Genomic DNA, 17,630 nt, shown 5'->3' with positions numbered 1-17,630 from the left:
GGCAGCTTTCTGAAAGATTGGCAGCAGTAGCTGAGAGATTTTGGCAGAAGGGCATATGAAGAAAGGTGTGTTTTCTTTTCTTTTTTTAATCTTAAAATTAAAATGACTAGTAACATTGTTGCTAACAGCAGTGGCAACAAAACTAGCATGAAATCCCTTTTGATGTTAGCTCCTTGAATCACTGCTCTGCTGCATCTTTTCCCCCTCCTATAGGCAGTTTTTAGCTGTGGATTTAGGAACTGAGGCCAGGAACATGATTAGAATCAGTACATGAACTGTGTGCTCAGTTGCCTAAAAGTAGGCATCTGATGCCATTTTTTTTGCCCTAGGTACATAAGGCACATACATGTGGCTGGCACGTGGGACCCAACTCCTGCGGCAGCGAGCTGGGATATGCTGACTTACTGCTACAGGCACTAGGCTCTCATTAGACACAGGATTTTATTTTATTTCACTGTTTCTACATGAAAGTGAGTGGACTCTCTTTGGCTGGAGACCTAAATACCTGAAATGCCTACAGTAATTTCAGTGTAGACAGAAACAATTTAGGCATCTTACTCAAATCCTTAATTGTATACATAGAATGTCATTTGAAAATGTAACATCTAAATTAACAGAAAGGCAAGCAGAAAAAGAGTAAGAGGTGTAGTCTCTTGTGCAAGTGGAAAATTCTGGTAAGGCAGACTTCTAAACATCCCTCCTGGAAGTTCTCAGTCAAGCTTGTGAATGGCACCATAGGCTTTAAGGCAACAGGTAGTTCTGTGAGCAGCCTCATTTCCTATGAATGTGTCTTGTGGTTGAATTGCCATGTCAGTTCTGTGACGCCAAAAGAGATTGCACTAATGAAATATTTATGGAAATTTTATAGAGCTGCACATTTTATGTAACTTTTAAGAATATAATGACCCGTAAATTTCCATGCCTGTGCAATTTTTTATTGCATTTGTCCAGTGGGGTAGCACGTTATTGTAGGATGCAGGCAGAAAATAGGAAGAAGCCCAATCAGCTGTCTGCAAAATCTTCCTTTTCTTGCCAAACTGGAATACAAATATCTAGCTGAAAACCCAAGTTCTGAAGAAAATCTGCTTCCATAGGAATAGAAGAACAGAGTACTAAATTAAAATGGTTTATTGTCACTGTCCTGAAATGGCTGAGCCCTGTATGTCTGGTGACTGTCAGCATGGGCAAAGTGATCCTCTCCCTGATTGGAGAGGTGGGCAGCAGAGAATTGCATAGTCCTGTCAAACCCTTCAGTCCAGAGGAGAGGCTTTAGGAAAATCAGAACCTAGACTCCTCAGTTGCTTCTTTACTGATACATTAAACGTAATCTGGGACTGTTCCTAAGTTTTACAGTATCAGTGTGAGTAAACTGACACAAGGCTACTTGGCACACTCTTGGTCTTCTGCCTTTAGCATTTTCTTATCAACTTTTCCTGGGAGGTGGGGAGTTGGAGTGTTCTGTGGTATACCTCCAGGAAGCACCTTGTTTGGAGTCACCTTGCTTTGAAGTAGAGCAGAGATTGTAGCACAGATACTGATTATTTTGTGTCATTTGGCTTCAGTGCTCAAAAATGTTTCTGTGCAAGTCTAGTGTGCCACTGTTGGTGTAATTTCAAGATGTAATTTGATGGAAGATGCTGAGACAGTGGTAAAACATAGGTAGGTAGGTGAAACATACCCTTATCCCCACTTGCTTTTGTTTCTGGTCACATGTTTTTACTACTCATCATTCCCTCTATGAAAAAAATAGATGTGACAGAGCATGAAACCAGTTTAAGAAAATACAGATAAGTTTCTGAAATGTTTTTAAATACAAGTGGCTCCTGGGAGAACCTGACTGTCAAGGGACAGTATACAAGTGAGTATGTGGCACAGGGAACCTTCCTGTGAGAAAGAAAGGGAGAGAACAAACCCAGATAGGAAGATAGGAGAGAGCTGGGGAGAAGACCTTCCCTTTTGTTGAGCAGAAGCTATTGGATGCACCCAGCTGTACACTTTGAAAAATATATTTAATATAAACTTGGACTCATGAGCGCACATTCATTAGAAAGGCAAAGTTGTTTATTTATTAAGATTTTGGACTAATATAAGTATTCAGGTAGATTTTCAACTTTATTTATATTTTAATGGAGTGAAGTGATCACAACATTTTTAGCTAGGATTTTATTACAGAAATCATTTTGATATTGCAGAAGAGATAAAAGCAATTCTGTATAATAATTTCATGGTTTGCTGCATGTTTTTATGTTATCTCAGAAACATTAAGTGATGCATAATCTAACTTAATTTTGTGAATGAAAATTTTGTGGGAGGTAATTGTTATCATTCCTTCTCTTTGGCTTTCAAGAGATGACTTGTAGGGTGGTGACAGAGCTGTGCTGAAGTTAATGGTGCCTTAGGCAGTGAAGAGGGTCTGCCTAATTAGACCTGTCTGAAATAACTAGTGTCTTCCAAAAGTGCATAGGAGGAATGTACATTAAATCAACAACCTGAAAAAATGTTGTGTGTACACCCTTCAGAAGGGAAATAATTAAGGCAGTGTGAAGGTTCAGTAAGGAATAGCTTGTGGCCTGCTCTGTTAGCACACTTGTTACCTAATTTGCTGCATAGGGATGAAGCAAGATGCATGGGAGTCATCCTAACTGTGGGATTTCAATTTCTAATCTCAGGAAGCATAAAAGAGTGTGCTCCTTATGGACCCTCCTCAGAATCTGGGCTTGGGTGAAGGATTTGGGGAACTTGCTCTGACCTCAGTCTGAGTTTTGCCTGGCATGTGTCACATAAATTCAGTATAACTTTTGTGCCCCCCACAATGTGACTTTAGCCTCCCAGTGCATGTTTGGAAGCTTCCAAATTTGATTTTGAAAAAAAAGCCTTTTTTCTGCATTCTAAAATGCAGGTTTGAAATATTTAATAATGTAGAATTGTTCTTATTTTTGTAACTGAAAATGCTTTTTCTGTGTGTATAGTGATATATATATATATTACTTACTATGGGCTCTTTCAAGTTGGAATTTCATGTTGTGTTAGTACAGGCATTCTGTTCCTCCTCATTGTGGATCACATTCAGCAGTACCTGTAAGAGTAAGTTTGAGGAATATTTTTTCTGTGAATGAAATACTCTGTATTCCACATGAAGGCAAGCATGGGATCCTTCTAGCATGTTTTCACGCAGCCTGTCAAGTTTCTACATGAATCTGTGTGGGAACTGCTGACCCACATGTGCTGAGTCCTGTGTGTGCCACTGGTCTTTTTTGTTATGTAGCAGTAAAGCCCAGAACCCTTTGCTATGCTGTGAAAATGCACCTTTTTCCAGAGCCATGCATATGAACCCTCTGAATGAAGAACCCCCTTGTACTGGTTCTCTTTAACAGCTTCACGTGTGAAATTGCATTGACATATGCAAGGATGCAATAAACCAGAAACAAACCCAGAAACAAAAACCAGACTCTGGATGTCTTGAATGGCTTAGTGTACCACTTCATCAGAGCTCACTGTCCAGAGGAGAGTAAACAGAAACTATTTTTGAAGTGACAGGCCAGAGTAAAATTGTCTTACACTCTTCATTTTACTGATGCATCGCGTGGAGGTCCAGAAGCCACATTAGAGAACTGTAATCCTTCATCAGAGCATTTGTTTGGTTGCCTAACATCTGTGGATTGTTAAGATAAGTTATTACACAGACCTGCTTTAGTTTAGATTAGTTTGGACCACATCCCAGTGTATTCAATCAGGATATAATTCCTGCATGCTGCTGAATTGCTTGCTCCACATACTTCTCTAAAAATGTTTTTCAATATACAGTTTTGTCACTGAAAATCCTCTGTCACCTCAATTTTTGATTTTTTTTTTTGTCTCTTAAAGAAGAGCTTTTATTATTTTTCCTTTTGGACCGAATAGATCTCAAGGTGACTGTAGCATTTTTTAATTCCTGAAGAGATTCCTAAACAGGGGTGGTAGTATAGCTTCTATGTGAGTATAATGCAGATTTCCTATGTATGTAATCTGTGTTGATTGGTATGTATTGTGTCCAAGAGGCAGAGTTTAAAAATAGCTGTGAGAAAATGGGTTTGTATTTACTTGTCTAGTATTTCTTCTTTTAGTATTCTGTATTTTTCTGAGTCTCTTTGTGCATTAGCTATTCTTATTTGATTGTATCTCATAATACTTTTTGCATAAAATGAATTACAGTATCAAGGGTGATTATGCAAATTAACAGTATTTTCTTGAAGTTTATTACATAATTTATACATATTTAAAATTATTTTATACATTAAGTTGTAAAGGAAGTATGTTACTGGGCTTGCATATATACACATGTATGCAATTTAATTAGGATAATTTACTTAAGTATTCTTTATCCTTTAAACAAACTCTAGTTGATTAATTTTTTTATTAACACTTTTTTGAACCTTTCTTGGAAACTGATAAAATGCAAGTAATGACATTTTTTGTTACTGATTTTGGTTTATAGCATTGACATGGATTTCATACACAGACACATTTGCATGCACACTTTTGCTGTCTAATGAACTAACAGCTGTGGCAGATCATATAAAAGCATTTAAAAATGTGGCTTTTTTTCCTTTTAGCCTTTCTGTTTTGTTTTTTTTTGAATACCTATAATAAAAATCTGATAGACTAAAAGTCTATTCTGTTTAGACACATAGTCTAATAAACTGAACTGCTGGTTTTTGAGGTGTACTAGATGGAATAAATTAAACATTTTGGAATTGAGGGGTGTTTTTTTGAGATCTAGAATTTATCTTTGTCAAAGTTGCTGTTTCTCTTATCCTACTTAGTGTTATTTGTTTTCATCGTGATATATGTTTATGCCCCTTCTGGAATAAGTGTAGCTTTTGATTAAGGTTGGGTCTTTTTTAATTAAAGGATTAGTTGATACTTTATTATCCTTATTAAACAGAAGAAATATAACAGTCACCTTTTGATAAAGGTACAATCCTGACAGAGGCTAAAGAGTTGGATGTCTTCTCTGTGTGGTTTGGTCAAACAGTGCAGGAATGCACTTGGAAGTTCTGATGTAGTTTTCAGACCTACAAAGATAGTCTATTTAAATAAATGTTAATTATTTTAAATATGTGAAATGCTTAAAGTTTTCATTGTGCCTTGTAAGCCAGGCACTACCTCCACAGGACAGAGAGTGAAAGAGCTCAGTAACAGAACTTTGTCCCATTTAAGTTTCTTCCATTAAGTGTTTTTTTCCTCTTCTTTTTTATTTTAATCACTGTACAATTTTGTGACTCTTGCATCTTTCCTGTGTTTACACAAAACTCAAGCATATTTTTCCTTCCAACTTTTGTCATTCTTCTTAGCCTCATTGCAATTTCACCCATTCCTATATACTTTCTATATTAAATTATTTTCTTTACCATTTTCCTTAATAATAATCAGTTTTGTTTCCTCTCATCTCTGTTTTTATTTCTGACAAAAATCTCTCTCTTCTATATCCTTCATACATTTTGCCTATTTTTTCTTCTTTCTGAAAACTGTTTTTTTCTTTGTCTAATTTTTTTCTTAAATTTTCACATACTTTAGTCTTGATTAACCATTTCTTTTTCTCTGGTGAGTTCCTCCTGTACATAAGCCTGTCTCTGCAGTATACAGGCTGGAAACATAAAGTCTTGCTTTAATATGTGTGTTCCTGTATATCTGTGTGTAAGGAATTCAACCCCTCAATTTAAAAAAAAAATCCTAGGCACCACAGTCTAGGCACGCAACTTAATTGTGATTTACAGGGACACATGTTTGTTGAGGTATTATTTGCAGCTATCCCTCAAAGAGATAATGATAATGGTTTACAAGTAGTACAGAATATGGTACTTCTGCATTATTTTCATTGATGTATTTAGTTTTCTGTTAGTAGATTTCTTAAGGTTTTACTTTACACCTCTAAGTAGTTGCAGTAGGTGTAGCTAAAATCATTCATGGTACATAATGAATTTATTTGCAGGATAATGTGGAATTATTCAATGTGAGAACATTAATTCACAAGAAAATGCCATGTCAATTTTCTGTGACCACAGAAGTTGGGACTTAGCTGGGCAGGGCACTGCCCCCTGAGGTACAAGTCCTGTTTGCAGTCTGGTGGGCTTGTCTGTCCTGACAGTGATCCACACCAGTGGAAAAAACCCAAGCCACTCCCTGCTGCATCAACTCCCCCAACAAGCACAGCTCATGTGGTCGGTGTGTGTTCAGAGGAGAACTAGGGCTGGGCTGAGGGAGGATTGCCACAGGTAGGACTGATGTATATTGACAAGACATTTTGGAGAAGCTCGCATAGCATGTGCCTGTAGGATGCTTGGCTCTAGCCAGTGGAGAAGCATGTTCTGGGTCCTGTCATGAGCACCGGCCTCAGTAGCTCAGAGAGCCAGAGGCCGGACCTGCTCGGCGGTAGTGAGCATGCATTCCGGGCTCTGGGAGGCAGCTGCACTGACTCTTCTTGTTGTCTTCAACTAGGTTATGTGGGTATGCAATTTATGTCGAAAGCAACAAGAAATCCTAACGAAGTCCGGAGCGTGGTTTTTTGGAAGCGGGCCGCAGCCGTCGCCCAGCCAGGACGGAACGCTGAGTGACACGGCCACGGGCGCAAGCTCGGACGCACCGAGAGAAAAGAAAGCGAGGCTTCAGGAGCGATCGAGGTCACAGACTCCCCTGAGCACAGCAGCTGCCTCATCACAGGAAATCTCCTCTTCCAGTGTGCAGCCTGACCGTAGGAAAGGAGCAGAAGTGTCGCAGCCGGCTATGGGCCCGGACCAAAAGCAAGCTTCAAGGTCTAGGAGTGAACCTCCAAAAGAGAGGTAATGCTTTCTGTCCAGATAGAACCTACCATGCTAAATGCTAGTTCAGTTGGGCCTTCTGTATGTTTGCTGCTGTGTAAAAACAAAGATTAAATTTATTTACTCACCAGGGAAGGATAAATTTTTGCTAGCAAATACATTGTCTATTTTGGTCTATGAAACATAAAATGAGGAAAAAAATATTTTATGGGTATTCCCATATACTTCAATGCCTTTTGATGTATACTTTGAATACAGAATTGTAGGTTACTTTTAAATTTTAAAATTGACTGGTATTTTAAAGTTATTAAGAAAAGAGCTTGAATTTTTAAAGCAACATTCTCCTGAAAAATCCACACCTAAGCAATCAGAAAACACCCTGTGGAATTCTTTCAGATAACTTTATATTTTATCTCTTCATCAGTGATATGAGATATCATTGATATTATTTCCAATTTTATTGTTAGAAATAATACAGGTAAAAGACCTCATTTACATGTGTGAAGTTAACATTCATGTACAACAGCAATAGTACCATCTTGAATGCAGAGCAAGTTTTTTGCAAGGATAAAGCAACCAGAAGCAAAGTATTTTAAATGAGTTAAAGAGGGAATTCCTGAGCTGCATTCTGGGTGATGAGGAGTAGCAAGTCGGGAGAGGCTGATGCAATGAAGTAGTTGCTGTTCCTTTGGCTGCCTGGCAGATGGCAGAGCAGTTGAGGAGGGAGCCTGTGACACCAAAACAGGAGTCTGCCATAGAAGATTCTCCAGATTCTGGCCAAAATGGTTGATGATTATTTTCCCCCTAGCTATTGGAGCTGAAAATGGATGATGAGCAGTGGCTAGTAATTTACTGTGTGGGTGAGATCTATCTGGGTTTAACTGTATCAAATTCAGGTTAGTGTTACATATATGTGTTGTGTAAGTGATGCCCTTCCATAATTCTGTTGACTTTTGTCCCTCAACACAGGGAAGGCCCCCAGAGCAGCTGTAACTTTTAGGGCAGGAAAACATTTTAGATTTCTGCTTTGCTGCCCAAACCTGAGATATCAGTTCATATTAGTTATAAAAAAGTTAGTGTTATATCAGTTACAAAAAAGTTAGTGTTCTTGACTTGTCACTGAGAGTTTCAAATGAATTCCAAGCACTCTGATTAAAGATTATCTGTAGTAAGCTCAGGTCCCATTAATTGCCAAAAACTCTGGAGAAACAGGAGATGAGGGGAAAAAAAAAGAGAAGGGAGCTTAATGGGGATGATGTCCAACTTTGTTCTTTGTGAGGGTCTTTGATATGTAATCCAAAGATGTGTCAGTTGTGGAAGGGAAGATTCAGTGCCACAAAATGAAGTCCTAGTGACTTTGTCCCAGTGTGCATTCTTCTCAAATAGATTGTATAGGTGTGTTCCTCCTTCTTCAAAATCAATGGATTCATATGTGAACTGCTAAATGAAAGGGCAGTTGGATTGATGAGAGAAGTAAAAATATCCACCATAAGGGAATTCTGTGATTATTTGGCTTGCTTATTGGCTTGCAGAATATGAAAGAGAAAAAAAATCATGCAGCTTCATTATTTATTGTTTTGTACTTATGTCTGCATAGAGAAATAAACTTCTCATCCTCTTCTATTACTGGAGAAAGGAATACCATTCAAGGAATCAATCTGCTTTCCTTTACATGCTTATGAAATGGGCACTTCTTTTTAGAGTTTCAAAGATAAATCAAACTAGTTTAAATATTATTTCTGAATATATTATCTTTTTCATTTTTCTATAACTATATTACTTCTTTCTCTAATTTTATTGTGGTAGATACTCCATTTGGTGGTATTTGCATCTATGCTGTCAGGGCACTTGAAGCGAATTGTGTGGTTAGTCTGTAACTTCCATGACTGCTTCCAGAAAAATGGAGAACATACTCCAGTACCCTGTAATAATGCTGCAGTTAATACAAAGACAACTCTAAGTCTTCTTCCTTACATGGGTAAATTATCCATGTCGATATTCGTTTTTGATTTTACTCATTAATTGGACCATTCATAATTTATGTTTTTGTGGACTCTGGAAGTTGTTTGCTATTGGAAAATAAAATTAAGATGGAAGGATTAATAGATTTAATTTGTATTAATGGATTCAGTATTTTCTATTTTGCCATAGCTTATCTTGGTTTTGAATTTGTTTTCCATAACTATATGCAAGTATTTCTATTTTCCATTCAGTTCTTCATATTACTCCTTTTCATTGTAGGAAGAAGGCAGTATTGGTTTCTGACCAGAATGGCAAAGGTGTAAAGAGTGAGCGTAAGCGTGTGCCAAAATCCTCACTTCAAAAAGAAGGACCAGCAGATGACAGGGAGCGTAAAGAGCGGCATGAAGGTAGAAGGCTGGAGAAAGGCAAGTCACAGGATTACCCAGACTTGCCAGAGAAACTTGAGGAAGGCAAAGTGCCTGACGATGAAAAACAAAGGAAGGAAGATGAATATCATACCCGTTACAAGAGTGACCCCAATCTGGCGAGATACCCTGTAAAACCACACCCCGAGGAGCAGCAGATGCGCATGCACGCCAAAGTTTCTAAAGCACGACACGAGAGAAGACACAGTGATGTAGCTTTGCCACACACAGAAATGGAGGAAGCGGAGGTACCTGAGAATAAATTAGGAAAACGCTCACAATTACAGGGAACTCAGGACAGAAAATCTCTTGTGGAAACTCAGAGGTCGTACTCTATAGACAGAACAGGTGATGTAAGAATTTCTGTTTCTAAACAATTAACTAATCATAGCCCACCAACTCCCAGGCATAGTCCAGTTCCTATAGAGCACGTAGAATACAAGAACCACGATTCCTTTATAAAACAGAGCCGCCTTGATCCTAGCTCTGCTATTCTCATGCGAAAAGCAAAGCGGGAGAAAATGGAGACCATGCTAAGGAATGATTCCCTTAGCTCTGACCAGTCGGAATCAGTGCGGCCATCCCCTCCAAAGCCTCATAGAGCAAAAAGAGGCGGAAAGAAAAGGCAGATGTCAGTTAGTAGCTCAGAGGAAGAAGGGGCATCAACACCAGAATATACTAGCTGTGAAGATGTGGAGATAGAAAGTGAAAGTGTCAGTGAAAAAGGTAAGGACTTTTCTGTATATTATGCACATGGCCATGATTTGGGGTAAAAAAAAAAAAAAAATCTGTATTTTTCTCTCTCTTTTCCTCTTTTTAATCATACACTTTTTCCCCTTGCCTTGCTTTTTTTTGCCAACTGAGAAGTGTCTTATACCTTATTACATGTGCTTTACAATGTTTCCTTTTGCATTCTTAGATGAGGTGATTACAGGTAGTGTCAGCTGATGAGTTTCCTTTTCATTCTCTTCCCTCTTTCACCTGGAAGTGACAGAATTCAAGGGTTCTAGTGTACTCTCTTGATGATATCTGTACTCTTTTGGTCATTACTTCTTTCTTGTGTCTGTACATAGAACAGACAAAATGGATGGATTGAAATGAAAAGTGAGTTCTGTAACAATCAGAGGAGACCATTATAAAGCATCATAAGATATGCAAAATTTTACTACATTTAATAAAATATCAAAAATCTGCCAGAGTTCATTGTTACTAAGGACAAGTAGATATGGGGCAAAGGGAGTGTTATGTAGAAAAAAAAAAAGAGAATTGACAAAGTTGTTGTCTAGATGAATTTTCTCTTGAGCTAAGAAGTATGTTTAAAGTCTGTTATTTCAGTTTGTCTTCATCTGTTGATGGTAACACTCAGCAGCAAGGAGTAACTTGTAGTACACTGTGCTTTTAAACAAAGCCTTTCTTCTGGCTGAAGAAGTTAATCAAATTTAGAAATCCTGAACAGATAAAATAAGCATTGTCAGAAAAGACTGTGGCAGAATTTAGCAACAGTGTTATAATCCTGCTTTGTCTTTGGCTGACAGTACAGTGAGCTGAAAGCTTTCTATGTCTTTGGTTTTTAGCTCCTTAGTTTAACTATCTGTGTTTGTACCTTGAAAATTTCTTGCTGGTATTCATACTGAAAATTCCAAAGACTTGTCTGCATTGCCTTTTAGTTCCTGGCACTGTTTCCTGACATGTCTGTGATTCATACACGCTAATCTGTCTGTCTGTCTTTATCTGATGTTGTGGTCTCCTAGCATCACCTAAAGCTCTAGGAATACATAGCAAAGATAGCAGACTTCTCTCCTATCCCATCTGGATAACTGCTTGTTTTAACTTTCTAAGCATGAGCTTTTCCATTCAGAATATGGAAACTTGCTTTTCTGCTCATTTTTAAGAAGGAATGGTGATCATACTCTGAAACTTAATTCCAGATTCCACTCAAACATAAGAAAATTCTCACTTATTTGACTGACTTTTGTCAAATACTGGAATGTATCACACAGAGATTTGTACAGTCTCCGTCCTTGGATGTGCTCAAAACCCAAATGGAGAAGGCCCTGAGCAATCTGCTCTGCTGACACAACTTTTGAGGAAGGGTATTTGAACTAGAGGTCCCTTCCAGTCTCAACTATTTTGTCTTTCTAAGACAACACATCTCTTTCCCTTATTTTGTGGCCATGTTTTAAGCTGACATTTGGATTTGTGTAATTTTCCCTGACTCCATCTGTTGGAAATAGAAGTCAGTAATACAGCATTTCTTTTCCATCTTTCATTATGTTTATCAGTTTGAGGTTGCTTATGAAGTGGATGGAATTTCCCATAATCAGTGTAGGTTATTCATATAAACTGAAAGGTTGTTGTTCTGCAAGTCAAGTCCAGGCTGAAAGTTACTATACTGATATAATATTGATATAGTTGGTGTTACAATAGTCTTTCATAAGTAAAATCTTTCAGTAACTGCTTTCAGGCTCATGACACTGATCTCAGCTTTTGACCAATTTCCCCGTGTACTGTTAAAACAAAGGCTTAAATTTTTTTTTTCCCTTAAGTGGTATGAATTCCAGAGAATTTCAAATGTTGCTAAAGGTTTATGTTCTCTGTGACTGAATCAAGCTCTTGGTTACCTCCTAGACACATGTTCAGGGTCCCCCTTTACAGAGTGGAGACCTTGGTTAGTATGATATCAGAGTGCTACCTCAGTGTATTTGGATAAAAGTTATTGATAGGAGTATGTTAGGGACCTGCCCGACCACTGACCTCCACATACATGATTTACATTGTTGAGCATTCCTTGGGACTTTGTATCTAATTGCCAACAGAAATATGTGTGTGTGTGTATGTGTGGAGGGGTATTCCACGCATTAATTACAGAGCTATATTTATTAATTTAATAGTTATGATATTTAGACATTATTTTTTGCCTGATTTTTTATATGACTTTTCCTTAACAAGGATTGTAAACGGAAAGCCTTTGAAGATAGGGGTGTATAGCCCATAAAAGAAGAGATAGGATATGTGAATAGAAATGAGAAAGCAGAAACATTTTTTGATCATAAAGTATCCAATTATTTTTCCAGTTACCTTTTCACCAGTACTTGAAATACTCCGGAGTATTTCATAAAAATAGATGGAAAGGCACGAGATTTTATTACCTAAGAAAATATTTTAGAAATTCCCCAGTACTCTAAAAAAAAATATGCTGCAGTAAAAGGATTTAGTTTTCAAGACGTATATATATGTAAATAATTTTAAAATGCTGCTATTATAACCCTGATCATAATCCCATTCTTTGCAATTTAACAGCATTGTTACAAACCAAATTTCACCAGAATTTCTTCAGTTCTTTGCTTGTAACTTGGGAGAAATACTGCACAGGTTCAAAGTTATAGTGCTTTACTTTATAAGCCCAGGAGGGTCTGGAATCCATCCTGTCTTATCTAAATGTCAGCTCAGTCAGAAACCTGGTGCCAAAGTAATATAGATGAAGCTAGAAACTTTGAATGGCCCTATAAAAAACCCCCAAGATCTTAAAAGTAATGTTTGCATTTGGTGAGTGCCAATATGAAATGATCTGCACATAAGTAATAAAGATGTACTATTTTCAGTTCTATGTTGAACAAATAAAATAGAAGTTTCTGTGAGAAACAGCTTACAGAGATGTTTAAAGGCAAATGATGCCCCAGAGAAAGACACAATGCAGGTAGGATGGATAAGACTGTATTGAAAATCGATAGCCAAAAATGTCATATAAAGCAGATACTGTGCAAGATATTTTTTAACATTTGCATTTCCTAGAAACAGGTTAGTATTGCATTACCCTATCTTCTGAGCCCAAAATGCCTTCAGAAAAGCAACCTAATCTAGCTAGTGCATCCCTTGCTATTTACTTTTATAATTTAATATGTATTTCTTCAAAATTATTCAAAAATCATGAACAAGCACTAGGACATTTCTTTCCAAAGAGTAAATGTATTTTGAAATCCACTGGGATTTTACTTCTTTGGTGGAGGATCCAAAGAATTGTGTCAAATTGTTTCCATGTTGGAGTAAATCTAGAGAAAGAGCTCTTTATAGTGTCAAAAAAAAAAAAAAAGATGAGTGTCATCTCAAATTCTTATTAAATTATCTACACCCTTTACAGGAAACTACAGAATGCTGATAATAATTTTCATTCTATTTTTAATAGAGGCTGTAGAACTCCTTTTTCTGAAATCTCTAATAGTTGAACAATAGGTGGACTGCATTTCAAGTTAAGTCCTGGCAAGGTGAAAGGAATCCTTTAGAAGGCATAAATTGCATTCATACTTCTTCAAAGACAAGCTAGAATGACATAAACCAGACTATTAAAACTTAAATCCAGACCTCACTTTAAAAGTAACAGTTTCTCTCTACTGCTATCCAGCAAAGAATGCAAATTTTATTTGGCATAAGTTCGAGCAAACGTATTTTCTTTGAAGTTGAAAAATAAGCATTTGTGTAAAAATAGTAGATTTGTGTCCAGATGAAGTTGTATAAAAGTTATTATATCCATTGATGGATACAAGAGATAGTTCAGAACTTGTCATGCAACCTTTGAAAATGGAAGATAAGGTATTGTTGGAAGTTGGAGCAATGTGGAGGAGGTACTGCTCCAGGACTTTTATGTAAATAAATGAGCTAATAATTTTACATTTTGAATACTTATTGTTCATATTTGCCTACATGTGTATTTTGTTCACCCACTTTAGGCTTGAAATTACAACTAATACTCACAAATTGGTAGTAAAATGTTGAAAACCTAAGTAAAAATCACTCTGTGTACTTGCTACTGGATTTATTTGGGAGTGAGGAGAGCATGATAGAATTGGTGCCTTCCTTGAAAAACAAACTCCTGAAATGGCTTTCTGCTTTCTTTCAGAGAAGACATGATTGTTTCATTCATAATGCCTTTCTCATGGTACTGTGAGAAACAGGGTGACCCAATTTAATTTAATTTCATTCTGATGACATTGATTTCTGGTTAGAAAATGTAATGGGCAGGGATCTTGCTATTTTCTTGGTTTATTCCCAGGTGTGAGGCAGGGGGCTGTGAGCAGGAGGAGAGGATGTGGAGGTCAGGACCAGAAAGGGATGCTGTGGTTTGCTGACAAATAAGTCAGTGCTGGCTCAGCTCCAGGAGAAAAGGATCTGGCCCCTTCCTCCATCCTTTTCTGGTGTTTGGAGGGTCCCTTTGGGTACCTGTGCTTGGGGGTGCTCCCAGGAGAAGGAGGAATGAATTATATCCTTGCCCCAAGGATTTGTTGCAAGCTCTGTAAGCATTGTTGACACGGAAGGTGGCTTAGGAGTTAGGAGGAACCACACACGTGCAGTAGGGCCTATAAAGGAACCAAAAGAAAACATCAGGAAAGGGCTGTAGAGAAGAAAAGGCTGATTTGAAATGTTTTTAGTTAAACTTTTTGACTGAGGTAGTTTCAGTCTGGAGTGTAGGCAAGTCAAATTGTACTGTAACATCTGCTAGCATGTTTTAACATCTGTTTGTTTGGAGAGTTCAGCATGGAGTTTTAAAACTGGAGCAGAATTTGTTTAAAAGTGTGGCTGAGATTTAACTCAGTGTAAAATAAAATGTCCTTCCTAGGAAGATTGCTGGTTTTTAAACATTAGTTCAAATTTATCTTTTAGTCCTTGTGCAGTAATTTATACCTACATCTGATTCAGATTTTAATGGAAATATAATTTAAAATTACTCTTGTTTCAGAGTTTTGTTCATTGCTAATGTTATTGAATGCTATCAGTATTCAGTGCTTTTGAGCTGTGGAAATTATTTACAGTGCTTGTGGAGCTGTAAATAAGTGCTATATGAAATTACTTAAAGTACATGCATATACAAGTGAGACGAGCTGAACATGAGTGGGGAAAAAAGTTAAATTGTTTCCAAGATATCCTGCATTTCAGAGAAATATGTAACTATATACATGGGGATGTAATGGAAGATATGTGGCTGAATCTTCCTCTAAAATCCTAATACATCACTTTTTCTAGTTTACCTTAAGAAGGTTGTGAGCATGCTGGAGGAAGTTCAGAGGAAAGTATCACCAAGGTCTATAAAACATGACAAATCAGGAAAGGTGGGATGGATTGTGGTTGAATAGTTTAGGAAAGAAGTGGGGGTGAAAAAAGAAAGCAGAAAGAAATAGCTAGAGGGAGAGAGGTTGCGTGAGTGCTCCTCTCTTCCCCCAGAAGGCCACATTACTGCTAGGAAGGTTGAAGCTTGCTGCCAGAAAACATGTTAACCCTGAGGGTAGATAAGCCAAGTTAAGAAAAAACTGTAATCAAAATTTCTTACTCAGTTGAAATGGAGGATTCCTGAAAAGAAAAATAATTTTCTTCAGAGCCTTCACTGAGATTGCTCTAGTTTAGCAATAGTGCTGCTGTTCCTGTGGCAGGATCTGAGCTAAGCTGGGAACATCTGGGGCTAAATTTACAGTACCCCTTATCTGTACCTTGTTCTTTTTTTGTCAGCCTGTGAGCTGTTTCCAGTAAAAAATTCCATAATAATCTGATTTTGGAAAAGGAAAAAAGAAATGCACCTTTTGATTCATCAAGATGATGTCACAAACCATGAAGTCTAGATTTCTTTTGTATCTATCTCAGTTGGCAAGACCTTGTATTTTATTACCATTAATATGGCCTGTCTTCTGGGCTGCTTGATTTTTCACAAGTTCGTGATTTTATTAGTTGTTTGCTCTTTGTCACTTACTTTTCTTCTGCACATCTAATTAATGAAAAAACTACAAATTTGTCCTGATAGGAATTTTTCCAGTAGTAAGATGATTATTTTCATTACAGGAGGGCAGATACTAGAGCATGGTTGGATTGGAGTCTTATATTCAAAATCACTTAATGTTTGACATCAGGGTGCCTTTACTTTCAGGAGCTGTGAGAGTGTTTGAACTTGTAGAGAAACCCAGGGGCTCTATGGGCTTCTCCATGAAAGATTAGTTCTCAAGAACATTCAGCAGTCAGTTTTTTCCATACAGAAGCCATTGCAGGTAGCAAGCATGAGAATAGGAGCATGAGCTCTGGGTCATGGAGCACTTTTTAAGGGTCGAAGAGGGAGATGAAAAAGCCTTTGAGAAGCTTGCCCTAATTTTAGCTGCTGAGCAGTACTTTTCAAAGTACTGCTATGAAGTTAACTGGACTTAAAACTCAGTAACTTGATACATGGCATGGTGTTATAGCCAGAGGTAGATTCTTTCCTACACTTCTGCCATTCAGTATTTTTTATATGCCTTTATTTTTGTATACCATAAAAGTTATGTAAACTCAGTGTTTACTGTTACTCTTTTGATCTGAGAACTTAGAGAAAAAGATGAAATGTGAAAGATGAACCAAACTGCAGAACTGGGTGGTCTGTGCAATGTATTGAAGGATGAGTTGTGGTCTTGGAACTGAAATCCAAACCTTTGCATTTTTCCACTTGAATGGGAAATCTGTCCCACTTTGGGTGCAAAATGAAAGCCTGTGAAAGAAAAAGGTTAATTAATTACTGGCTTCTAGAATAACATGTGCACTGTTATTGGTTTTAATTTTGGTTAATTATAGAGTAAACTAGGAACAAACAAGCATCTGATTCTGTTATTTTCTGAAGATGTTCATTCTGTGTCCTTTTCTTAGTGTATTCATTTTCATCATCCTATTGAATTCAAAAACAGGGTTATACTGTGAGGTACTGAGTATTATTGGTTAGTACTTTGTGCTAATATTTTTCTGATGCCTTTCTATATATTTTTTAGTGTACAATAACACACTTCATTAATGTAATACACAGGAACCATTCCAGTTTCTTTAAGCATTTCTTTGAATAGATAGACTGGTCTATATGCGTTTTCTAAAATCAGTATACTGATAAACAGCTCTAGGAAAAACAGAAAGAAGGTTAATAATTATGAGATGCCTGTGTTTCCTTTGAATAAATATGCATGGTTTCATCCTGTTCTTGTCCATTTTGAATGTCCCTCTGAAAACTGTTTTCCCGTATTTGCTCATGTGTTTTTGTGTTCTTCTGATGATTTCCTTGTTCCTTCTTTCTCCTGTACAACATGTGAGCTTCATAATCAGAGACTCCCGATCTATTTTTGTAATCTCTTATGCTGATTCTTATCTCCATTTCTCCCGTGATGCCAAGCACAACATGTGCTATGGTTTCAAATATTCCCATCCCACTGGTGATATTTTCTGACTAGCAAATGAAAGGGCCATTCTTTGACTTTTTTGGACCAGTAGTGAATTGTGGTGCATTCTCAAGCTCCTCAAGAGAGGAGTGTATGGAAGCTGCCTGTTAGGGTTTGTTCTTGGCCTGTGTCCTGCCTAGTAGTAAACAGAGAGTGCTAGCTGGGCCAGGGCACAGCTGTTCCAGGGATTACTCTAAAGGCACACTATGAATGACAACCCATTTGGCACTGGCTAACAC

The 17,630-nt window shown here is 37.4% G+C and overlaps 1 protein-coding gene across 23 annotated transcripts in view; it reads left to right on the top strand.

The window, feature by feature from the left end:
* The window catches only part of RIMS1 (regulating synaptic membrane exocytosis 1), a 306,557-nt gene that overhangs the window by 139,230 nt on the left and 149,697 nt on the right, over window positions 1-17,630 (top strand). For 20 of the 23 annotated variants that reach the window (XR_011681892.1, XM_071444977.1, XM_071444896.1 and 17 more), the window contains 2 exons: window positions 6,478-6,818; window positions 9,039-9,910. Coding sequence is in view for 22 of the 23 variants with exons in the window: in XM_071444977.1 (XP_071301078.1) it covers window positions 6,478-6,818; window positions 9,039-9,910 (1,213 nt within the window). In the remaining variant the exon portion in view is untranslated. Of the gene's footprint in view, window positions 1-3,030; window positions 3,085-6,477; window positions 6,819-9,038; window positions 9,911-17,630 lie in introns of those variants that run through there. The other 3 variants (XM_071444970.1, XM_071444883.1, XM_071444874.1) reach the window with 2 other exon arrangements.

The sequence above is a fragment of the Agelaius tricolor genome, unplaced genomic scaffold (genome assembly GCF_023055355.1).
Source record: "Agelaius tricolor isolate 1412-34295 unplaced genomic scaffold, bAgeTri1.0.p SCAF_1, whole genome shotgun sequence".
In the NCBI taxonomy this organism is placed as follows: domain Eukaryota; kingdom Metazoa; phylum Chordata; class Aves; order Passeriformes; family Icteridae; genus Agelaius; species Agelaius tricolor.
Note: the sequence above shows the minus strand (reverse complement) of the source record. Positions and strands in the feature narration are given on the sequence as shown.